Source organism: Pteronotus mesoamericanus, unplaced genomic scaffold, assembly GCF_021234165.1.
Source record: "Pteronotus mesoamericanus isolate MK-2021 breed Mesoamerican mustached bat unplaced genomic scaffold, CSHL_Meso_final contig_1018, whole genome shotgun sequence".
In the NCBI taxonomy this organism is placed as follows: domain Eukaryota; kingdom Metazoa; phylum Chordata; class Mammalia; order Chiroptera; family Mormoopidae; genus Pteronotus; species Pteronotus mesoamericanus.
Genome location: NW_026555002.1, coordinates 3,859,433 through 3,883,198, shown reverse-complemented (window position 1 = coordinate 3,883,198; position 23,766 = coordinate 3,859,433). Strand labels below are relative to the sequence as shown.

Genomic DNA, 23,766 nt, shown 5'->3' with positions numbered 1-23,766 from the left:
CCCCCATGACACCCCCGCTCCTGTGTCACGCCCTGCGCTGTGCCCTCCACGCCATCCAGGGGTGGTCTGTGTGGCAACAGAATGAGGCAGGCGTGACCATAGGTTGCATCCAAGGTCAGGCTATAGAAGATATTGTAGCGCCCGCCCCCCACCCCCCACCTTCTTGCTATCCTCCCTTTACTCCCACTTTCACTTGGGGAAGCCGGGGCGGGGTGCACGATGAACGCCCTGTGGAGAGGCCCGCAGGGCAAGGAGCTGAGGCCTCCTGCCCACAGCCATGGGAGTCAACTTGAACGTGGATCCTCCAGCCCCGCAGACCTTTGGATAAGATCGCAGCCCCACGGCAGCCCCTGAGCCGGAACCACCCACCTGAGGTGCTCCTGGATTCCAGACCCTCGCAAACTGTAGGAGATAATAAATGTTTGTTGCTTTGCGGGTCCTGCAAATTAAGTGGGGGTTGTTTATCTCGTTCCTCATTTGAGGGCGTCCGTCACACAGGGTCTCCTACCTCCAAGCCCGGTGCGGCAGCTGAGGGCCGGAGTGGCCGCTGAGCGCCCGAATGCGCACTGCCTGAGGCCTAGGCTCAAGGCCTTCACAGCTCACCCTGCTTCCCTTGGAGGGAGCTCATGAGCTTATAACCTCAGCCCTATAGAAGGCGACATGTTTGGTCTTTCGATAGAGCTGACGGAAAAGAACAAAACTGACCCCACTTAGTTCTGCCTTCCAATGTGAATCATCCACAAATTTAAGGTGCACACTTTTTTAAAAAACGTTTTATTTATTTAACTTTAGAGAGGGGGAAAGGAAGGAGAAGAGGGGGAGAGAAACACTGATGTGTGAGAGATACAACAATTGTTTGCCTCTTGCACACGCCCAACTGGGGGCCTGGCCAGCCTCCTAGGCATGTGCCCTGACCGGGAATCGAACCATCAACCTTTTGGTTTGCAGGCCGGCACTCAATCCACTGAGCCACACCTGCCAGAATTCAAGGTAGACTTTTTTTTTTTTTTTTTATACCTTCCCTTTGAATAGGAGAACTAACTTGGCCTTACACTTGTCAGATGGGAAGGAAGTCCGGGATTTTTCGTCCACTGACTCTGCCCGCTGTCGTTGTTTCTCTCTGCCACACGGTGGTGCTGTTGGCAGGTGAATCCTCAGGTGCATTAGGCCTAGCTCAGGTAGCTGTGAGCCTTCCAGAAAAGACATCCCCCAAAGGCCACACCCAGCCGAAACTGCTGGTTGTGCAGAGCGGGTCCCTCAGCGGCGCCCACGCCCCCGGCACTCCAGCTCCAGGGTGCTGTCGGGACCCGGCCACTCTCCAGGTGACATGGAACTCTATCATCTTCCCTCCATGGGAAGTCACAGCCACGGCGACCCGTGCTCCATGAAGCCAGGGCTGTCCCTACACGAGTAGGCTTTCCTCTTTCTCACAAATAAGGACCACAGGGCCATGCAACATTGGTTCAGCTGTCCCACGAAGCTGTTAGGGACCCAGGTGTGTTGCCCCAGGTGGCAAGCTGACTGCCACAGCTCTGCACTTCACGTCTATGTTTGAGGCAGGAAAGGGGCCAGGCATTTCTGACCCCTTTTATCGGGAAGCAGAAGCCTCCCCCAGAAGCCCCTCACCCGACTTGTGCAGACGTACCATTGGTCAAGACGTTCTCCCACAGCCGGTCCTATCTGCAAGGGAGCCTGGGAAGTGAGCGTTTTGCTTTTCCAGCCTCTAGAGTAGAAGGTGCTGATGGAGGCGTTGTTAGACAATAAGTGATGCCCACAGAAGATTTTCTCTTGACAGGTCCCCTACCTCTCCCCTAACCCCTCAGGGCAGAAACCGCAGTGGCCTCAGAGGCGACACCCCCCTCCTGGGAACCAAGGGGGCTCTTCAGCCTCTGTCCTAGAGCAGAGAGGAGGGGAGAAAGCAGGCGTTTGAATCTTCATACATAGGGAGCATAATTCCAACCAGGGACAAGTTGGTCTCCATCATCTCCCGTTTCCTTCCCTCCCAGATGCTTGTGGGGAAGGAAAAAGGTGGAGTCGGCTGTTGAAGCATCGCTGGACCCCCTATGCTTGGCATGGTGCTGGGGGCGGGGGGTAGGCGGCCCATTATTGAGCAAAAGCCATTACTGCTCTTTGACAAAGTGTGGTGTTGGAGGGGACTAGTGGGAGGAAGAGAGAGTGCACTGCAAAATGGGTGAGGGAGCTGAGCCTGGGGACACCAGGGGCGGAGCGGCAAGAAGGGGCCATCGGCTTTGTAAACTCCAGAGAAAGTGGCCTAGACGCAGGGACAGATCAGAGCTTGGGGTCGGGGGCGGGCACCAGGGAAAACTGAGTGTGGGGCCAGAGCAGGACTGAATGCAGGAGGGCAGGTGAGCCACGCGCACGTGACACCGTGAGAGCAGATGACCAGGGAGGCAACTGTCACCCCCACCTCCTGCCCCACCTATCCAAGTCCCGGGGAGGACAAGACGAGCTGGTGGCCCTGCTACAAGGGGCTGGGGTCCGAGCCAGCCTCATTTGGATCTCCAAGGACGGGGCATGTCAGCTGACTTCTGATTTACTGACATACTTGAAATGCCACAGACGTCGTTCATTTGTGGGGCGGCAGACATGCCCTCCAACGGTGTTTTCTCCCAGACCTCAGAGGCGCCTGCCACCGTCCCCCAGGATGCTGGAGGGTGGGGGGCGTGAATGGGAACCTGCGTTTTCTGTCTTGCCCACGAACTGGGGGGTTATGCTGACCTGTCTGCTTGGAATGGACAGTCAGGGGACAGGTGGCCAGAGCCTGTGGTCATGGCCATCGGCTCCCAGATCCGCCGTAGCCCCGCCCTGCCGCTGACCACATCTGACTCGCGGGAGCGGGGCCAGAACTTCCATCTTGTCCACCTGTCCCACTGGACTGTGGGTTCCCGCAAGCAGCTCAGGTGTATCCTGGGTCCCCGCCGCCTAGCTCTGTGCCTGCCACATGCTAGGGACTCATAAGTCCATGGATGACTTAGTAAGTACTGAGGCCTCACAGAGGGGTCCCTACTCCGGGGCTGTGCTATTCACAAGAGCCCCAAGTTTCAGGTCCTTCTCAGCTCTCCTTCCCGGAAGCTTGCCAGGCTGGGACCCAAGCCTCAGAGGCGGGGGGGACCCTGATCTGACACCCTAATTTGTGTTGAGGTGTCAAAACCTGGGGGACATAATGCATCCTGTTTGTCGGCATTTCACCCTCTGGTGTCTTGACCCGTTCATTTGTCAGGCTGGTGGAGGAAGTTTGGGGTCCTCAACCACGTCATTGAGGAATGCGGGCACAAAGCACGCCTAACCAAAAGCCTTCACATTGCCCCCAATCCTGACACGCTGGAGGAAGCAGGAGGAGGGAGCCTTCCTAAGTAAGCACCCTGCCTTGTCCCCTGTACCCACGTGGCCTGGCTGCACCCTCAGCTCCACAGCTGGACCATGAATCTGGGACAGCCGAGTCTGAGTGGGGATGGAGGCCGGACCGTCTCCGCGGGGGCAGCCGGGGCCCCTCCGTCCCCTCCCCAGCCCAGGAAACCTGAGCCTGGCATCTTGTCCACCCTAGAACAGCTGACAGCGCTGTGGCCAGACAGCTGGTGGGGCTGGGGTGAGAGCCGGGGCTGTGACGTGAGACCCAGAGTCCGCATCTCTTGGCCTCAGACCCGGGGAGCTGCCTCCCGCCCGTCACTGTGGAGAGCTGTGGCACCATGCGCCGGGGGCAGGGGCAGCTGTTGCTCCTGCCGCTGCTGGCTCTCTGCCTCGGTGTGGACCCGGGGGCTTGGGGGCCTGGGGAAGACTGGAACCGGGCGGGATCCCAGGCCTCAGGAGGCGGGGGGACTGGAGGGCTCTCGGAACCTGCCCCCACTCCAGCTGCCTGCCTTCCCATGTCACCTCCTCCCATGGCCTCCCCCTCTGTCGGCCCCAAGCCCCCGCACCCCAGCTCACCGCGGCCTGTTGCAGGAGCCCAGGGCCGGAGCCAGGAGGAGCGTCTGCTCGCAGACTTGATGCGCAGCTACGACCCCCACCTGCGGCCTGCTGAGCGCGACACCGACGTGGTCAACGTCAGCCTGAAGCTCACCCTCACCAACCTCATCTCCCTGGTGAGCGCAGGCCTGCAGGGTGACAAGGGAGGAAGGGCCAGGGCCCTGGCCTTGGGCCCTGCTGGGGAGAGGAGGGGCTGCTCCAGCAGCCGCCAGGGGCGGGGCGGGCCCACGGCGCGGGGGTGGGGGGGAGGCAGGATGCTGGAACCCCCCACAGAGGCTGCCAGGAGGCTGGGGTCCTGTGGGACCCAACTGTGGCCTGTAGGAACTAACATCTGGGGAGGGTGAGCGATGGGCGCTTATACCTGGGTCTGCACCCCCAGAACGAGCGAGAGGAGGCCCTCACTACCAACGTCTGGATAGAGATGGTAAGAGATGGTTCTGTCACCCTCTCCCCCTCTATCAGTCCCCCGGACGGGGCCCCCAGGTCCTCGAAGCTGCCTGTAACCCCCCTCCCTGCCCCTTCTGTGCCCCCGGGGCTGGGCGCCTGCTCCTGGGGATGTGGCACGACAGAGAGCAGGGGCCTGGCAACCCCCCTCTCCCTGCAGCAGTGGTGTGACTACCGCCTTCGCTGGGACCCTCAAGACTACGAAGGCCTGTGGGTGCTGAGGGTGCCGTCCACCATGGTGTGGCGGCCAGACGTCGTGCTGGAGAACAAGTGAGAGGGGCGCGGGCAGGGGCGGGGGGACCGAAGGATACAAGGGCCGGGCCTAGCGGGACAAGGGCGCGTCTGGGAAAAAACAGGCACACAGAGGGCGACGACTGGGCCCTTTGGGGGCGTGGACTGCAGGACAGAGCAGGTGTGGAGGGCCGGCCCGGGGCCACCTGGCTCAACACCAGTGGGCCAGCTGCCCAGGTGGGCCACTCGCTCCCCTATGTCGGGTGTGAGGGCCGCTCCTGCAGAAACTGTCGAGAGTCGCGAGTCGATGAGGTGGGAAAAGCACTGCGCTCAGCCCTGGCACTTTGCAAGAGAGGGGCAGATGCCGGTGGCCATTCTGACCATGGCCGCAGAGAGGAAGAGAGCCGGGGAGACAGCAGGGCTTAGGAGGCGGGGTGGGGAGCCCGCGGGTGGGCGTGGCAGGGACATGCTGGGGAAGGTGGTCAGTGTGCATGTGACCTGGTGGGGACCAGGCAGGGGCGTGGCCCCTGGGAGGGGTTGGCGTCCCCAAGCCCCCTGCAAGCAGGGCAGAGAGCTGGTGCCAGGTGCGGTCTCAGCAGCCCCGTGGCCTGGCCTGTCCGCAGCGTGGACGGCGTGTTCGAGGTGGCCCTCTACTGCAACGTGCTCGTGTCTCCTGACGGCTGTGTCTACTGGCTGCCGCCCGCCATCTTCCGCTCCTCCTGTCCCGTCTCCGTCACCTACTTCCCCTTCGACTGGCAGAACTGCTCCCTCATCTTCCAGTGAGGCCATACGCAGTGGCACGGGGTCGGGGGGCTCGGGGAGCTGCCCCAAGAGGGGCCCTAGCCGGGCAGGGGACAGCAGGCCTCTGGCCAGGGGCCTGGCTTCATCTCTCCAGGGCGTCTGTGCTCATCTCAGGTCCAGGCACCTAGAGACACCCACGCCCTCCCTGCTAAGTCCCCTCACTCACCCTCCTTTGCTGCTTCAGTTTCCCTCCCTGCGCTCCAGGGGGGAAATCAATGTCTGGGTTGGTGGCATGTGAGAAGGCACATGCATGCCACAACATACATGGTACACACACATGTGCCAGTACACACAGGAGCCCACTACCCCAACAGCCCAGCGGAGAGGCTGGGCCACCTCAGTGTCCTCATCTGCCAGTGCCAGAGGGGGTCTGGCGGGGGGTCTTCCCGAGTCTAGAGGAGCAGCCCTTTCACAGGGAGACCTTGCAGGAGACCCTCCGCCATCAATGGGCCAAGCAGTGCAGTTGGGTTTTCTCTGTTCTGACCGCCGGCCCCTCCTGCCCGGGAGGCAGTGGAAGAGCAGAGCACAGTGACCCTCGGCCCTGGGACACCAGGCGACCGCACTGAGCCGCAGTCTCCGGGCCCATCCGCTTAAACTTCCTCGTGGCCCCAGAGCCCGAGTCCCTCTCACCTTGCCGCCAGAGTGTTGTGGAGAGCTCAGGAATGGCGGCTGCACCTTCTGGGGCAAAACGGCCCACGGATGCCCGCAGGTGACTATGCCGTTCGCCTCCCTGGGAGGTCTGCGCACAGACTCAGCCTCCCCTCATCCGTCTGCCAGGTCCCAGACCTACAGCACCAGCGAGATCGACCTGCAGCTGAGCCAGGAGGACGGCCGGCCCATCGAGTGGATTTTCATCGACCCCGAGGCCTTCACAGGTAACCTGCACCGGGGCCCCGCTGGGCCCGGCTTGGGGGCGAGGCGAGACTGAGACCATGCCACCTCCCGCGCAACTCAAGGTGAAAACTAAGCAAACCATAAAACAAGCTTTTTTAAAGGGCTGACAAGTTCTGGTTTTCCCCATGATGAGGGCTCCCATTTTGGAGGGAGGGGGATCAAGCATCCCACTTCCCTGCTCTTTCCGTCCCTCGATGGTAGTCCCTCGGGCACACGGGGGCTGCAGGGGCTTGCCCAGCCCAGCCCTGTGCCCACCCGGCCTGCCGCCCGCAGAGAACGGGGAGTGGGCCATCCGGCACCGGCCGGCCAAGATGCTGCTGGACGCGGCGGCCCCGGCAGAGGAGGCGGGCCACCAGAAGGTGGTCTTCTACCTGCTCATCCAGCGCAAGCCCCTCTTCTACGTCATCAACATCATCGCGCCCTGTGTGCTCATCTCGTCCGTCGCCATCCTCATCTACTTCCTCCCCGCCAAGGGTACCTGCACCTGTGGGAGGGGGCCCTCGGCCCCGGCCAGGAGCATGGGGGACGGCTGGCAGGGCAGAGAGTGGACCTGGGCAGTGAGCTCCTCGGGCGGGGGGGGGCCCACAGCAGGGAGGCTGAGACCTGCCCTGAGAACCTCTCGGTCCCCGGCAGCGGGCGGCCAGAAGTGTACTGTCGCCATCAACGTGCTCCTGGCCCAGACGGTCTTCCTCTTCCTTGTGGCTAAGAAGGTGCCCGAGACCTCCCAGGCAGTGCCCCTCATCAGCAAGTACGGCCAGTCATGTCTGCTGCCCACCTCCGCCCCCTCCCTTCTCAGCTCTACCCTCCTGCTGCACCCTGCCCCACGCCCCCAGCCAACACCCCCCACGGGACCTGCGGGGAGCAACCACTAAGGGCGGGGTTGGCATCTGGGGACGCAGAGCCCAGAGCCAAAGGGCCAGCCCTGCCTCCTACCCCCGACCCCCGCCTCCCACAGGTACCTGACCTTCCTCCTGGCAGTGACGGTCCTCATTGTCGTGAATGCTGTGGTCGTGCTCAACGTGTCCTTGCGGTCCCCACACACACACTCCATGGCCCGCGGGGTCCGCAAGGCAAGGCCCCCGCCCCGCCCGTCCCAGCACCTTCCCGCCCCGTCCATGGGCATGGCTCTTCCTCAGCGCCCGTTCCACGTGCCACATTCAGCAGCAAATCTGCCCTGTGTGTACCTAGAAGCACGTGCCCCAATGAGTTGATGATATCAGGTGCTTACCAAGAGGCAGACACATCACACACACTAGCTCATTGAATCTTCATAAGGCCCCTCTGCGGTGCATATTAGTATTACCTCCACTGTTCAGATGAGGAGATGAGGCTCAGAGAGGTTAAGCAGCTCACCCAAGGTCGCACAGGGAGGCAGCGGAAGAGCAGGATTCTGACCAGGCGGTCCGGCTCTAGAGCCTGCGTGGTCTGCCATCCACCTGCAGCCGTCAGCAGAAGCGGATCCCCAGGACCCCGCCATACCCTGGGCCAGAATAGTGGGGTGGGGCGCAGGGACCTGTGTCTGGGACCTGGTGATTCTGACGTGCACAGAAGCTTGGGCACCAGGCCTCCATGTCTGGCACAGAACAGCCAAGCTGTATCAGGGCCACGCTACTACCCCAATGCGCTGCCTCCGGACCTCTGGCAGCGTGAGCCCTTCGAGCCAACCGTCACCTGCTGCTCCGAAGCAGCCAAGCCACCCAGAACATCCCCTCTCCAGGTGTTCCTGTGGCTCCTGCCCCCGCTGCTGCGGATGCACGTGCGCCCGCTGGTGCCGGCAGCTCCACTGGATGCCCGGCCCCGGCTGCAGAACGGCTCCTCCTCGGGGTGGTCAGCGTCAGGCGCGGAAGAGGCGGCCCTCTGCCTGCCTCGCAGTGAACTCCTCTTCCGGCAACGGCAGCGCAATGGGCTAGTGCGGGCAGCGCTGGAGAAGCTAGGTGAGGCAGAGGGCGTGACACTGGGGACACTCCTCCCTGTGAACCCCAGACGGGGGAGGGCTGTCTGTCAGCCAAAGCCCCAGGCACCACAGATGAGTGTTGGGCAGGTGTCCAGGTTGGGAACTTGAGTCCCCAAGGAGAGGCCGCCTCTCTGTTTCTCCTCATTCTTCTCACAGCCCTGACCCTCTCACCTCACCAGAGAAGGGCCCGGGGCCAGGGCAGAGCCAGGACCTGTGTGGCAGCCTGAAGCAGGCCGCCCCGGCTATCCAGGCCTGCGTGGACGCCTGCACCTTCATTGCACGCGCCCGACGCCAGCAGAGTCACTTCGACAGTGTAAGCCAGCCTGGGGTGGGGGAGGGGCTGGGACCTGTGGGGCGGGGGCAGGGGCAGCACAGGATGAACGGGGAGACCGTGGTAGGGCAAGGGGATGGAAAAAGTAGAGTTGGGAGTGGGGAAGAGGGATGACGTCAAGGCCAGGGGACCATGGAAGAAGCCAGGTTGAGGACTGGAAGTAGGTAAGAAAGGCGCAAGGAAATGGAGAACGGAGGCCTGCTGGAGGGCTGAGGGGGCTTCAGGGTTCCAGGGTGGGCTTGGCGCCGCCACTGGCCATCCCGCACCCTGCCTCCCGCCCTTAGGAGAACGAGGAGTGGTTCCTGGTGGGCCGCGTGCTGGACCGCGTCTGCTTCCTGGCCATGCTCTCGCTCTTCATCTGCGGCACTGCTGGCATCTTCCTCATGGCACACTACAACCGGGTGCCCGCCCTGCCGTTCCCTGGGGACCCGCGCCCCTATCTGCCCTCGCCGGCCTGAGCCAACCAATGGCTGTAAGCCACGCAGAGTCTTATCAGCTGTGTTTTTCTGCTGAGGTCCTGACTGTGCTCTTTGGGAAGCAGCCTTCAGGGCCATGGAAGCCAAATAGCCCAGAGAAAAGCTGGAGAAATAAAGAGACGGAGCTGGAGTCGTGCAGTGGTTGGGACGGCCTGCGGGCAGTGTGTGCTGTGCGGGGCAGTGTCCGGGCGCCGGTGGCTAGCTCATCCTGGCACTGGCCTTACTTCAGCAAAGCATGATGAACTCCCAAAATTTTTGAAGCCCTAATGACTCTATTTTGCATGTGCCCCCAACTAGGTAAGGTCCTCTCCCTCCAGACCTGGGCCTCCCTCCCTTTTTAGGAGTTCCCTGCAGGCTCCTAAAAGGGGAAAGTCAAGAGACATGTGAAGAGTAGCAGCCAATGACAGCCCTGGCCAGTGTGGCTCAGTTGGTCGGAGCGTCATCCTGTAATCAAAAGATTGCAAGTTCAAGTCCTGGCCAGGACACATGCATAGGTTGCAGGTTCAGTGCCCAGTCCAGGCTTGTGCAATCCCTGGTCTGGGCGCATATGGGAAGCAACTAACCGATGCTTCTCTCTCTCCGTGTGTCTCGCTCTAAAAAACAATGGAAAACATTGTCTTCGGATGGGGATTTAAAAAATAGTAATAAATAAAGATAAAAAAGATGGCAGCCCACTCCAGCTGCCCTCTCCCTCCTCTGCCTTTGGGTGCAGTAAGCACCGAGTACTCACCTGCACCAGTGATCTATCCGTCAGCATTTTTGCCATTGATTACAAACGGCTTCATGAGTCTTATTATCTTTTCCCATTGTTAAAAGCTCCTCACAGCATACGGAAAAGCAAGAGTCACTATATCCCTGTGTTTCAGATGGGCGAATCGAGGTCCCGAGTCAGAAGGGCTTCCCAGAACACTGATCGCTTTATGGTTTGGAGCCCAGAATTCCTAACTCTGACCTAATCTGAGACACTAAGATTCCCCAGAGAATTTGCAGTGGTCCCACAGGATGGTCAAGGGAGTGCTAGGTAGGGAGGCAGGAAGGTAACAGGGAACTGCTGGGCTCTGCCTTCCAGAAGATCCTGACCAGCCTCCCTGGACCCCACTTAGGAAACAAGATGGCCAGCTGATGTCTTCCTGGGGGCAGGGAAATGAGCAAGACCCTACTTTCAGAGTACAGACGGGGGGGGGGGGGGGGGGGGGGGGGCTGAGTTCTGTTGGTGACAAGAGGGTAAACCTGGGCAAGTCATCTGTGCTCCCTGAGCCTCTTCCCCCATCTTTAACTGTGGGCACAGATATCAGTTCCTACCTACCCTCATCTCAGGATCAAAGGTGTGGGTGAAGATAATTAAAAAATGTGAAAATGCCATATGAAGACCTGAAAATGGAACATTGGTGGGGGGAGGAAAGAGGATCCCAGAAATAACACCCTCTCCCAAGTACAGGATTGCTGGCTTTGGGGCTCAATCACCAGCAGCATCGTTTCCTTTACTCCAGTGTGAGCATTTGTGTATGTGTGCGCGTGAGCCCGCGTGTATGTTTGGAGCAGAGACTTTGATCCAGGAGGTGATTTAATGGTGGCAGACCCAGCTCTGGTTCCTCTGAGTCTCTTACTAGCTTTGTCACCTGGGATGAGTCTCTCAAACTCTCTAAATGCTTCACGGGGCAGAGGTTAGCTCTGTAGCTCCTGGCCCAAGTAAGTAGTGATTAACAATAACTACCACTTAATGTATCCAACGCCCCAAATGGATTATCTCGTTCGATCCACACGGCCACCTTAAGAGGCAGGTACTGTAGCACAATATGGCCAGCACCACAGAGGAAGAAGCCGCCCCAGGGAGGTTGAGTCCAGGATCGGTCAGCCCGCTCTGGGGCTGGAGTCGGATCTGTACCAAGCTGAGTCCAGAGCCCGCGCCCTCGCCGTGCGGCACTGCCTTTCTCCGAGCCTGCCACGGGAGCGGGTCAGCACGCGCTGCCTCGGGCGAGAAGTAATTCCTTGGAGGCGCAGGCCGGGCGGCCGGGCGGCCAAGAGACTGAGACAGATCCGACGCGTGCAGCCCGAAAGCCTGAGCGCCTCCGCGCAGCCGCCCTGGACGGGCGTCCCGGGATATCCGCCCCCCACCAGGCCCGCGCGCCTACGTTCCGCTGAGCCCCGCGCAACCGGAAGTGGCCGGGCCCTAGGCTGAGGGACCGGGAGAAGCGGAAATCACTCTGTGAGGCAGTGGCGACGGCGAGAGGATGAACAACAAGTTCGACGCGTGAGTGGCGTGCGGCCGCCTCCAGGGGCCCCTTCCCCCAACCGTTCCTCCAACCTGCCCTCGCCGCGGCTGGCGGCGGCGGCGCCAACTCCGCGGCGCTGGCCTCCGTCCCTGGCTCGCGCTGCGGGCTGGACCCGGCCCAGGCGGCCGGCTGGGAGGAGGGACCTGGGGAAGTGGGGTGCAAGGGTCCCGGGGACCCCAGGGCAGTCCGGACCGAGGGCGAAGCACAGGGGCCGGGAGAGGGGTGGTTGTGCCGCCCGGAAGAAGATTTTCGGACGCCCCGCCCTAGCGGGTGCGGGCTGAGCCAGCGGCGTGGAGGGGTTTAGGTGTCCGGGCGCTTCTGAATCTCTGAAACCAGCTTCCCACACGCTCATTTTGGCCTGCGCTGGTCACCTCTCCTCTTCGAGTCTGTTTTCTCATATGTAGAGTGGGGAATGGTAAAGAGCCCAGGTCGTAGAGTTGTGAAGATGCAGTGAGGTAATGTGGCCGCCGCGGGCAATCCCGCGGCCGCTCGGTTAGACGGAGTTCTCGTCCTCTTCCTGAGGCTCCTTCCTATTTCCCTTCTCCCCGCCCCGCCTTTCCTCTCCAGCACTCCCCGGGAGCTGCTCCGTTTCTGGCGCAGCGGGTGTACCTGTCGTGGCCCCGTCCCGGACTCATCTAGGTCCCCTGAGTACCTAGTTCCAGCAACAATTTGGAGGTGCAGAAAGGAAATGTAAAGTAATTTCGCGTATTTCCCCCCAGCGACTGTTTCTCAAAGTAGATTACGTCTTAGCTCTCTCTAGGAGTCTAGTAAATCTGCCTGCTTTTCAATAGCCTAGATTTCCAGACCCAGACCCATCGCCTGCTGGGACAGCAGAAAAGTTACCCACTTTCTCAGAGCCGTTATTACCCGAGCCACATCATAAGGGTCAGGTCACGTCCAGCATGCATGGACCATAATCGCTCCTAAATCGCTCCATAGTGATGCATGAATGTAAAGTGGAATTACTATTAGTTTAGGTTTTGACTCACTGCCGGTGCTGGGGAATCGGTCATTCCCCAGCACAGCGGGTGCTGGTGTGCATGTTCAGAGGTCCTGGATTCCAAGACTCCAGGCAGCTCCTGGGAGTGTTTCTGGGTTGCTGGGAGGGCTCTCCTCCCAGTCTGGCAGCGCCCTGTGCCAACCCCTCCCCTGCATTATAACCGTGCAACCCGCGCTGCCAGGTCTAAGTCCTGCCTGCCTCAGTGGAGCTGTTTGCTGGTCCTATGCCCCTTCCTCCACTAAATTGAACGCATGGAGTTTTTATCTTAAGACACATTATGGGTTACCTGGCCCAGTCCTTCCCAAAGCATTGGGAGATCTGCGGCAAGCTAATTTAGGAATGGTAATGATGGCTTCCAAGGGCAGCTTGCTCGTTGCTTTTCATATAGTATGTTTTTGTTTTGTTTTTTAAATATTTATTTGTTTTTAGAGAGAGGGAAAGGGAGGGAAAAGAGAAAGAGAGAAACATCCATCTGTTGCCTCTTGCACACCCCCAACTGGGGACCTGGGCCATAACCCAGACATCTGCCCTGCCTGGGAATCAAACCCTTGACCTTTTGGTTCGCAGGCCGAGGCTCAGTCCACTGAGCCACACCAGCCAGGACTCACATCTCATTTCTATTCCTAACAACCCTGTGAAGGGACTCTTGTTACCTGCTTTTACAGATAAGGAAAATGAGATGCTCTGAGGTTAAGTAATTTGCCCACAACAACAGGAAGGATCATGTGGTGGGATTCAAGCCCAGATTTGTTGTTTAACCTTGGTTCAAGCATCTCTTGACAAAAATTAACCTGGGTCATTTATAATTAGTTCTAATTATTAACTATTCCTTCTACTGAGCCAGAGTTTTTTAACATTCATCTTCTAGCTATGCAGGGGAAAAAAACCAAAGCTTTCTTTCAGTTGAAATTAGCAATTGAAGACCACACTCCTGCCCCTAGTTTTTTTATTGTTTTTGTTTTTCCTGCAAAAAGTCTGCATTCCACACCATTGTTACAGAGGCGGCCTCTGCACTCTGCACCTGCGGCTCCTAAGGATTCGGCTCAGTTTGCCAGAGCCCTAAAAGCCCAGCGCCTGGAGCAGAGTGCTGCGGGCTAGTCGGATGGGCTCAGATTAGCGACGAGCTCTAGCTTCCTTTACTGTGTGGGCTCTGCTTCTACAAATGTGACTTAAGACTGTGATTGCTTCCTGCCCCCTACGTCTGTCAGGAGTTAGCTGTCATTGCCATCATCCTATTCATGAAAAACCCTAAGATCCTTTCCACTGTGCCGCAGTCCCAACTCTGATAGGCTAGGTTTTCAGATCTAGATGCCACACTTGCTATTGTCCCCCTCTGTCTTTGTTAGCTTTCTGCTCGTTCTTAACTGTTGTCTGAACCCCTTATTTGGCACTCATCCTAGTCTGCCACATATTCCGTTGATTTTAGAAATCCATTCACTAAGCATGTTTTTTTTCTTTTTCTCCCACTGTCTGAGGCTAGACATAGAAAGAGGGATTAGACCAAGTTCTTACCCACTGGAAATTTGCCCAGAAAGTATGAGGACATACCTGGGCAGAAGCTTGGTGAGCTAATTAGGTGCCGCTCAGGCTGGACAGCCTCGGAGATGCTAATTGATCATCTGAGTCTAGGGAGCACTGGTTTTTCAGTCTGGATTGCATTTTGGCTCAAACTCAGCTTCACACTGGGAGTAGGAACCTGGAAAATAGGATGCAAATAATTTGCCTTAAGTGTAGGCTCATAGGGTTTGGAGATTGGTTAGCTCCACCCCCAAGAAATAACTGCACGAGATGAAGGTCCGTTAGGGTTTCCAATTACTATCTTAGGAGTCGGAAAATATGGTTCAGGGATCACTGTAGTGTTGTTTCTTTGCGACATAATTATTTTTATTGTTTTTTCTGGTAGTGATTAGGAGCAAAACCACTAAAAAGAAAAGAACTTTCATGTTCTGCTTGGAATAGCAAAAGCAGAGGTGCTGAGTGACTGTGTCCCTCTTCAAGACTTAAGGGAAGGGGCCCAGAGGGTATAGCGAGGGGTTGGGAGCTAAGAAGAGAGGGGCGTGGTTTGAGTCCCTGGCATCTGCCCTAAGGAAGAGAGGTAGGAGGTGTCTGGGGCCTGAGCAATAGAAAGACCCACAAGATGTTCTCAATGAGGAGACCAAAACATGCCCACGACAGAACAGCTGGGACAAACATTTATGTGGGGAGGTCCAGGACAGGGGAGCTATGTCGGCCTGGGGGGAGATTAGGAAACATTTCCAAAAGGAAGTGGCCCTCAGTCGCAGCCCTGAAAGATCCGTTAGGAGGGGAAAGAGGACTCTTTGAGAAGAGACCCCATCGTGAGCATAATGAGGAGGTCGGCAAACGGCCAGTAGGTTGATCACAGCAGTGAGAGGTTTGCTGGGACCAGGCGGGCGGTGACACTGGCACACGTGGGTAGAGCAGCGGCCTTCGTACCATGCGAGGGCCCGAGTGTGTCTCCTCTGTCAGGCCCTTGGGGACAGGTACTCCATAGTGTCTGCCAGTGACAGTAGGTGCTCAGTAAATGTTCTGGCACTGGTGTCCTAGACAGGCTCCTTTTGGAAAGGAAACCAAACCAACCCAAGTGTCACGAGGGGAAGGGGCGCGGTCGCAGGCTATGGTCTCCCAGATGTCCAGAGAGGCCGAACCAAGCCAGGGAAACGACAGCATCACAAACAAAGCCAGCCTCGTCCCTGCTCTCTCGCTCATCTGTTCATCCCTTTCCCCAGCTGGCTCTCTGCTTTTGCTCATTGTCTGTATTCCTTTGTGGCTTTTCTTATGTGGGACCCCTATGCCTGCTCCAGCTCTGACTCTGTGATCATTCATCTTTTGGATGAAAAGCTGAGGAAGGAATCGGCTCATAATTTTGAACAATGCCCTGAGGCATAGGCTATTGGCCAGGCTAGATTGTCCTTTAGTCAGGGGCCCTTCATAGTCCTGTCTTGTGGGGGGACGGGGATGGGCGAAAAGAACATTAATGGCACAGTGCGTGACCACCTGCATATGTCCTGTAGCGATGCCTGTGAAATGGTTAGAGCTGTGTTTCCCCAACACAGCTGGCTCACAAATTCTGCTGTTTACTGAATGCTTTTTTATGTGCTAGGCAGTGAAGACTCATGGGCCAAAAAAAAGGAAAATGGTTTATAACAGGATCTAGTACCTGCATAGAGTAACAACTGAGTTATAATTTGAGCATTTCTAATACTTTTCTTGGGAATTACCTAATTCCGTTTGACTAGATAGTTATTAGGGCCAGGAAGGTGATTTCAAAGAAGATCCTTGATAAGTTAATGGTCCAGCTCTAGACTAAACAGCATTCTTACTATCTTTGTGAACTTACCTTCTGTTTATCTCTTTGTCTGAACCCAGTGAACTTCAGGTGTACCTGGATGCCTTCGGGCAGTCTCACTGCTCAAAAAAAGGTGGCACCTGAAGTGCACTTGACTGTACTGCAAGGCAGGGAGACGTTCATTTCTTCTTTCAGCCATTTTTTCCCCATTTATCACTGATGCAGCATCTTCCTGTCCTAGGTGCTGGAGATACAGAGATTACAAGGCCCTGTTCTAGGGGACCCTCCGTCCAGTAGGAAAAACAGATGAGGGCGGGTTTGGGAGGAGCGGCCCCTCAGGCCGAGGGGCAGCGTTTGCAGACCGCACAGGTGTGGGAAGGTAGATTGCCGCGGGCGGGCGGTGGCTGCTAGTGGGCAGGAGTCAGATTCGAGAGTGTCTTACATTTCATTGCACGTTATCCTGCAGGGCGGGCATCAAAAGGCAAGAAGAGTTGAGAGTTTGGGGTTTTTTGGCCTTTTTTTTTTTTTAATCCTCACCCGAGGATATGTTTATTGATTTTAGAGAGAGAGGAAGGGAGAGAGAGAGACACTGACATGAGAGAGAAACATCGATTGGTTGCCTCCCGTACACACCCCAACCGGGGATCGAATCCACAACTTAGGTATGTGCCTTGATCGGGAATCGAACCCGCAACCTTCTGGTGTACAGGATGATGCTCCAACCAACCGAGCAACCTGGTCAGAGCAACAGTTGAGAGATTTAAGCATGGAACTTAAATGGTCAGTTTGTACTTAGAAAGATCGTGCTGGTGGCTGTGTGGAGGATGGATAGAGGGTAGAGATGATTTGTGTTGGGGAGGGCATTTAGGAATCTATCGTAACAACTGCGGCGATGGGAAGCAAGCCTGCACTAAGGGAGTAGCGGTGGGGAAGGGTAGAAGAGATGGCTAGAAGATGTGGCAAGAAGGATAGGTAAGTTTTTAAACTTTATTTGAAGTGCCAAAACACTTACTCAGTCCAGAAACTCTTCTGATTATTGATTGACTCTTTATTTTTGGCCAAGAAAACAATCCCTTAAAATGTTTACCTCTTTTTTTTAAAAAAATATTTATTTATATATTTTTAGAGAGGGGAAGGGAGGGAGAAAGAGAGGGAGAGAAACATAGATGGGTTGCCTCTCACATGCTCCCAGCCGGGGACCTGGTCCGCCACCCAGGCGTGTGCTCTGACCAGGAATCAAGCCCGTAACCTTTTGGTTCACAGACCAGCGCACAGTCCACTGAACCGCACCAGCCAGGGCTAAAATGTTTACCTCTTGCTTCTTTGTACAGCCTGTTAGGAAACTGGAAGATGAAGCTTTCTGGAATTCACACATTAGCTGATTGTCACTCATTTTTGTTTAGTCCTCCTAATTGACTTTCTACATTCCCTTGCCCTTCTCTGATCTCATTGCCAGTAATTTTGTGTGCCTTCGGGCTGGTTACATAGTAGTGCTTTTGGCCTGGTAGCTTTGTTAGGTAAGTAGGACCCAGTTCAGCCATGAGATAACAACGTTTTGCTTTCCTGTTTAGATTGAAAGATGATGACAGTGGGGACCATGATCAGAATGAAGAAAACAGCGCACAGAAAGATGGTGAGAAGGAAAAAACAGAACGAGACAAAAGCCAGAGCAGCAGCAAGAGGAAGGTGAGTTTCGTGCTGCACAGAGATGGTTGCCTTGCGACCCAGACGTGGTCATCTCATGGAGGTTGTCTGAGTAACATCCGATTTTGTTCTCCAGAAAGACTGTGGAATCACTAGCGCTTTCCCCTCAGCACAGGACCTTGAGATGTGCCCTGGCGTCTGGCACTCTCCTGGCCTGAGGTGGGAGAATAACCCTGGGGTTAGCGGGGCTGTTACCTGCCTCATAGGCTGCTGCTATTTCACATCCTGCACTTCCCTTGAAATTTTAGACTCCTTAGTCAGTAATAGTCTAAACTCAAATTGACTTGGAAAAGAGAACATTTAGAGAATTATAGATAGATGGGTAAACTTCTTCAAAGATCAAAGCAGCCATGGCTGGTGTGTCTCAGTTGGAGTGTCATCCCGTAACCGGGGGTGTCCAACCTTTTGGTGTCCCTGGGCCACACTGAAAGAAGAAGAGTTGTCTTGGGCCACATATTAAATACATTGCGACACGTAATCTCACACACACACACACACACACACACACACACACACAAAATCTCCTCACGCTTCAAGTGAATTTACGATCCTGTGCTGGGCTGCATTCACAGCCGCCACGGGCTGGGTGCGGGCCGCGGGCCGGACACCCCCGCGGCCTTTGGGTCAGGGCCCGCGCCTGGGCTGCACATTCAGTCAGCAGTGGGAGTGCCTATGAGAGGCAGCTGATTGGCTTTTCTCTTCCTCCCTTCCCTTCTCTCTAAAAAACAAAATCAATCAGCATGTTCTCGGGTGAGGAATTCTAAAAAATCAAAGCAATCATTATTGCTTTGTTCAACAATATTGAGTATTTTGTAGATACAGGTATTTCAGGTGTTATGGGGACACAAAGGCAAATGAAACTGTGGATCAAGGAGATAACATTTAACAGGGGTGATAATAACAGTTGCTGGCGTTTATTGAGTGCTTACTGCGTGCCGGCCAGTGTGCTACGCCCTTTATGTCTGTTAATTTATTTGATCCTCTCAGCACCCCTCTGCGATGATTATTATTATTTACCCCATTTTTGAGGTAAGTTGCTGAGGCACAAACAGGTTAAACAACAGCTTGCCCCAGGTCACTGGCCAGTAAGTGAGAGAGTGTCACAGAGGAGGTGGTGCTGGCCCTGGGAGTGTCGGGATAAGGTACAGACACAAATACTTACGTTATGAAGTAGGAAGTTACAAAAGCCATCAGCACAGAGATGAAATGTTACAGGAACTTAGAGTCAGTTCACCAGTACAGCAGTTTCATGTGTAAGCAGAATCCTGGGCACACTGCAGGTAGTGCACTGGGGAGGGAGTACGGGGCGATGCCATATGTGTGTTCTCGATGTCAGAGCATGTGACGAACGGCCAGGACTGACATGCCTTCTGTCACTCGCAGGCTGTTGTCCCCGGACCAGCAGAGCACCCGCTGCAGTACAACTACACGTTCTGGTACTCCAGGAGGACCCCCGGCCGGCCCACCAGCTCGCAGAGCTATGAGCAGAACATCAAACAGATTGGCACCTTTGCCTCTGTGAGTGCTTAGTGAGCCTCCTGGTGCATTCATGCCGGTGTTACTGTGTTTCTTTCTCATCCTGATAACCCCTTTAGGATTCTGGTTTCCTTAGTCAACGGACCTGAGTCTCTCAGGTCAGATTTGGTCATTCTTGGGTTTCTCATTATAGATCTATGGGTAACTAGTATGAGAATTATGGAATTACTCAGAAGGGGGCAATTAAAAAATGCATGTTTGTTTAAGTAGATATTTATTGAGTCCTTACTATGTGCAGTGTCTGGGGATGGAGGTGCAAAATTTTATGGTACATGATATCCTCACAAAGCTTGATGGTTAAGAGTAAAGTTCAAAAGATTCTTTTGTATTTTCTAAAATATATTTTTCTAAGCTTTTATTTATTTATTTTTAAAGGGGAAGGAAGGGAGAAAGAGGGGGAGAGAAACCTCGATCGGTTACCTCTCACAAGCCCCCAGCTGGGTACATGGCCCACAGCCCTCTCGAGTTGCCTCCGAATCAGTGCCTTTGACTGGGGGCATGTGGACTCAAATGGTCAGCCTGGGTCATGTATTCTTTCCCACTGTCGGGGCAGAAAATGTGACCGGCAACCCAAGGGAAGAGGCAGAAATCAGAAAAAGCTATCGCTGTCACACTGCCACCACCCAGAAATTTGCAAGAGCCACTCAGAGTTAAAATGACATAAAAATGTTAATTTCCTTTAAAAAGATATATTATTGTAGACTCAATGATTCATCAAATAATTCACATTTTGTTTCCCCCTTTCACAGTGGGAAAAAGGACAAAATCATTAAAGAAAAACATTGATCATTTTCTCTATTTCACTTTTAAATATTCTTACCTTCTCTCCTTAGCTTTTCTAACAAACTTGTCACAAAAATTTGCAGTTGTCATTTGGTTTCACAGTCTCCACCTGCTGTGTGAGATGCTTCTAAGGCGAGACGGACACTGCCTCTGACCCAGCTGTGCCTACACAGTGTCTGGCTGAAAGCAGGTTTTCGGTAGCGGCGTGGAAGCGAGTGCGTGGAACGCACCTGCCTGTCTGGAGGGGCCAAGGCTCTGGAGAGCGAGGGAGCTGGAGTTTCACTGCTCATTTTGTTGAAGTTGGAATCGGAGCTCTGTTATCTTCCTATCCCAATTTAGGGTTTAAAACATTTTTTTAAAGATTTTTAAAAAATTATTTTTAGAAAGGGAAGGGAAGTAGAAAGAGAGGGAAAGAAACATCAGTCAGTTGCCTTTCGTGTGCACCCCCGACAAGGGACCTGGCCCGCATCCCAGACATGTGCCATGACTGGGAATTGAACTAGTGGCCTTCGGTTTTAGGACAATGCCCAGTCCACTGAGCCACAGTCAGGACAATTCTTTTGTATTTTGTATAACTTTCTGTTAGGGTTTTGGATCTATTACTGATTATGTGTATAGAGTAACATCTTTTTCCTGTCTTCAGAAAGGAAAAGAAATCTCTAGTTATTGTTTTTGTGGGTGCTGCCAGAACAGGGAGCCCAGGCTCTGCCTTGTCTCCCTCACAGGTCTGTGCTCCCTGAGGACATGTGTGCAGCGCGCACTGGTCTTGTTCAGTGAGCATTACTGTGGGCTTGCTGCGGGCCGTGCCTTCCATCTCAGGGCCGAATCAAATGTGGAGTTGGTTATTGTCTTGAAATTATGGGGTTATCGGCCCTGTTTAAAAAGCAGACGTAGAAAAGGAAACCCCGCGAGACAGTAAATGTTACAATAAAGCAGTGAAGAGTAAGGACACAGTACTAGCCACTCTGTATGACGTCCTTGAAGCTTCGGGACAGCCCCGTGAGGTCAGCAGTGTTATCCATATCTTACAGATGAGAAAAGTGGGACTTGGGTTACGTATCGGACCTCAAGTCTCCAGTCAGCTGTAATTTACTTGACTAAGTGGAGGAACCGGCGTGGGCCCCGAGGGGGCGACCGTGAGCGCTGCGCCCCCAAGCCCGTGTTCCTTCACTCCTCCAGCACAGCAGCGGGCCTGGCGCGAGGCTCTGATCCTTAAAATGTTTGCTGCCTGGACAAGCTGTGTGTATTTATCCATTTGTTATTAATCAGATATAACTGGTGATCAGGTCATCTGATTACTATGGGAGAGTAGATAAACGCTCCCTCATCGCTGGTAAATTTAGGCTCTTTTGAAAAATTAAAAATGGCTTGTACACTGGAGGATATTTGGTTCAAGGAATGTTTGTTGAATGAGTTCAGGGCACTACTGGGGTTCTAAAGTGAATCAAGACCTTGCCTTCAGGGCGGTAGGACGTGATTAGGAATTTCCAACACAGGGAGACAGAGTGCTGTTGGGAAGAACTGTGGGGTCCGTGTCTGCGTGCTGTTTTTGTAAATGACCCGGGCAGTTCAAACCTGAGTTGTTCAAGGGTCAGCTTTATTCCAAGCCATTCTGAATCTGTCACAAAAGTTTGGGGGTTTTCTTTACCATTTTTTAAAAGATTTTATTTATTTATTTTTAGAGAGGGGGGAAGGGAGGGAGAGAAACATCAGTGTGTAGTTGCCTCTTGCGCACCCCCTTCTGGGGGACCTGGCCTACAACTCAGGCATGTGCCCTGCACTGGGGATCGAACCAGCGACTCTTTGGTTCTCAGGCCAGCGCTCAGTCCACTGAGCCCCACCAGCCAGGGCTGAATGTGTCACAGAAGTGTTGTTACCTATTGCGTGGGAATGCTAGACGTTACAGTAAAATGGCAGCCTCTGGGTCACGAGCAAGTGGTTGAGCACTGGAGGATCAGAGAGGACGCCGACCGGGTTGGGGAGCAAGCTTTCGCTCGGGACCCCGCCCAGTGATCCTGTGGTAACCACGGGTCTCTCTGGCTGCTTCCTTTCCCTCTCAAGGAAAGCACCGTTCACCCACCTGGGGAAAAGAAGGGTGTTTCTTTTCTTCTCTGGAGCACGTGTGCTACGTTGACGAGAGCTTATCGTTAGCGTCATCTTGGGCCAGTTCTCCTTCAGTCCCCACTGGATGGGCGACGGTGTTTCAGGTGCCCTGCTGTGTAATTCAGGGCAGTAAGAGATGCCTCGCAATGTTAAATCCCTCACAGAGAAGTAATTACATTGTGAAACCCTTTATTAAATCAAAGCAGTATTTCCCACTTGTCCTTAATCCTAGTATTTAACAGCATGTAGAAGTTCTTGGGATCAGGTGACTCAGAAGGCAGTGGTTGAACGTGGAAAGAGCGTTGGACTTGGGGGCCACGAGGCTCTCTCTTCTGGTGCTTGACTCTGTGGGTGGGGACAGGCTCTGACACCAGGTGCTCAACTGTTCAGGAGGAAGGCCGTTCTGAGGTCTTTTCTGCACCCCACTAACTAACGCTGAACACTTTTTTTGTTTCAGTTAGGAGTTTCCGAAACCAAAATTGCCTAAAGAAAAGGGGGAGGGGGACCTTCCAAAGTTACTGAACATTTCTTGAGCTGCTTGCTTCACCTTTCATGGTTTAGATGTGAGGTTGCGACTGTAAAGTTGTGTAGCCTGGCTGTGAGATTGGAGAAGATTAAGCCCTGAATAAAGCAGTGCCTGACTGAGGAAATGGGGGTGGTTTGCGTACCTTTCTCCCCACTGCCCCTCTCCAAGTCCCAGTTCACAGCGAGCCCCAGTTTCTACTGGGTGTACTTTCTTTCTCTCCACTCGTGCAGGTGGAAAAAGCTGACTGCTCGTCATACACCTGGACCACTTACTCCCCCAGGTCGCCTTGGACAGCGAGGCATCGTGGTTGCTGAGATGGGACACTGCATTAAAGGGCTGCAAGAGGCACTCATCCCTGACTAGTCTGTCACATGAGGCACTGCCTGGGTTCCTGTCCTGTAGAGGAACTGGAGGGACCTCCGTCTCGCACAGAGGGAGGTCTCCTCCCCAGTCGCTCTCCAGGTCTAGAAACGTGGCCTGCACCTCTGTGCTCAGCGCCCATTTTCAGCCGCACAGCCCTGGTGTCGCGCTGTGTGTTTGTTTAGAGCCTTCTGAGCAGCGTGTTGGCGGACACCAGCTCTTTCTCTCCAGGCTGGTCCACATCCGCTCCTTCTACCTGAAGCGTGCCTCTCCCCAGCCGGTGCTCAGTAGGGGTGCCCTGTGAGTCACAGAGGAATCGGGGAGCAGCCCTTCCCGCAGTGTGCCGCTGAGGAACGGGACTCGCGCTAGCAGAGAGGCGCGTCTGCTCCCCCAGAGGGCCACGGCGGGGGGAAGGAGTACCGCGAGCATTCTGGCAAAGAAGGGGCCTGCCCAGGACAGGCTGGCGACTGCCGCTGTGGGCACAGGGAGGGGACCGGGCGGGAAAGGTGAAGGGATCGAGAAGCACAAATTGGCAGTTACAGAACAGTGACGGGGACGGCAAGGACAGCACAGGGAATGTGGCCAGGACACTGTAATGGCTGCGTCTGGTGCCAAGTGGGTGCTGGAAGTATCCAGGGAGCACTTTGCAAGGTGTATGACTGACCGCTGTGCTGTACACCCAAAACTAATGCAAAAGAACATCGAGGGTCAGCTGTCATGGAGATGCATGAAGAGGGATTTAAACCCTAAGCATGAGAGGCTGAGTCCCACTTGCTTTTGGAATGTCCTGGCCTCAGTGAAGGCGCCCTGGTGCGGCGTCGTGCCTGGGGTTGGTGCTGTCACCAGGCTCGGTAGCTAAACAACTGAAACGTATTTCACTGTAGCTAATGCGGTAGTTGAGTAAACGGTCTTTGATCAAGAGGGAATTGATTCTAAAAAATATAGTCAAGACTGAGGTTATGCCCTGGCTGGCGTGGCTCAGTGGATTGAGTGCCAGCCTGCGAAGCAGGGTGTCACCAGTTCGGTTCCCGGTCGGGGCACAGGCCTGGGTTGCAGGCT

The 23,766-nt window shown here is 55.1% G+C and overlaps 2 protein-coding genes across 7 annotated transcripts in view; both read left to right on the top strand.

Annotated features, from left to right (window-relative positions):
* The first annotated feature begins 3,707 nt into the window (after nt 1-3,707).
* CHRNG (cholinergic receptor nicotinic gamma subunit) lies at nt 3,708-9,097 on the top strand. Its single transcript, XM_054570820.1, has 12 exons — nt 3,708-3,762; nt 3,961-4,100; nt 4,364-4,408; nt 4,589-4,698; nt 5,283-5,438; nt 6,238-6,335; nt 6,628-6,828; nt 6,988-7,102; nt 7,310-7,424; nt 8,072-8,288; nt 8,488-8,621; nt 8,924-9,097. The coding sequence occupies exons 1-12, from the start codon at nt 3,708-3,710 to the stop codon at nt 9,095-9,097; spliced, it is 1,560 nt and encodes a 519-aa protein (XP_054426795.1).
* Nucleotides 9,098-11,276: 2,179 nt separating this feature from the next.
* The window catches only part of EIF4E2 (eukaryotic translation initiation factor 4E family member 2), a 29,130-nt gene continuing 16,640 nt past the window's right edge, over nt 11,277-23,766 (top strand). For 3 of the 6 annotated variants that reach the window (XM_054571516.1, XM_054571510.1, XM_054571494.1), the window contains exons 1-4: nt 11,281-11,366; nt 16,258-16,357; nt 17,267-17,381; nt 18,783-18,917. In XM_054571516.1, coding sequence (XP_054427491.1) covers nt 16,290-16,357; nt 17,267-17,381; nt 18,783-18,917 — 318 coding nt within the window. In that variant the 5' untranslated portion in view covers nt 11,281-11,366; nt 16,258-16,289. Of the gene's footprint in view, nt 11,367-11,736; nt 11,844-16,257; nt 16,358-17,266; nt 17,382-18,782; nt 18,918-23,766 lie in introns of those variants that run through there. The other 3 variants (XM_054571503.1, XM_054571524.1, XM_054571532.1) reach the window with 3 other exon arrangements.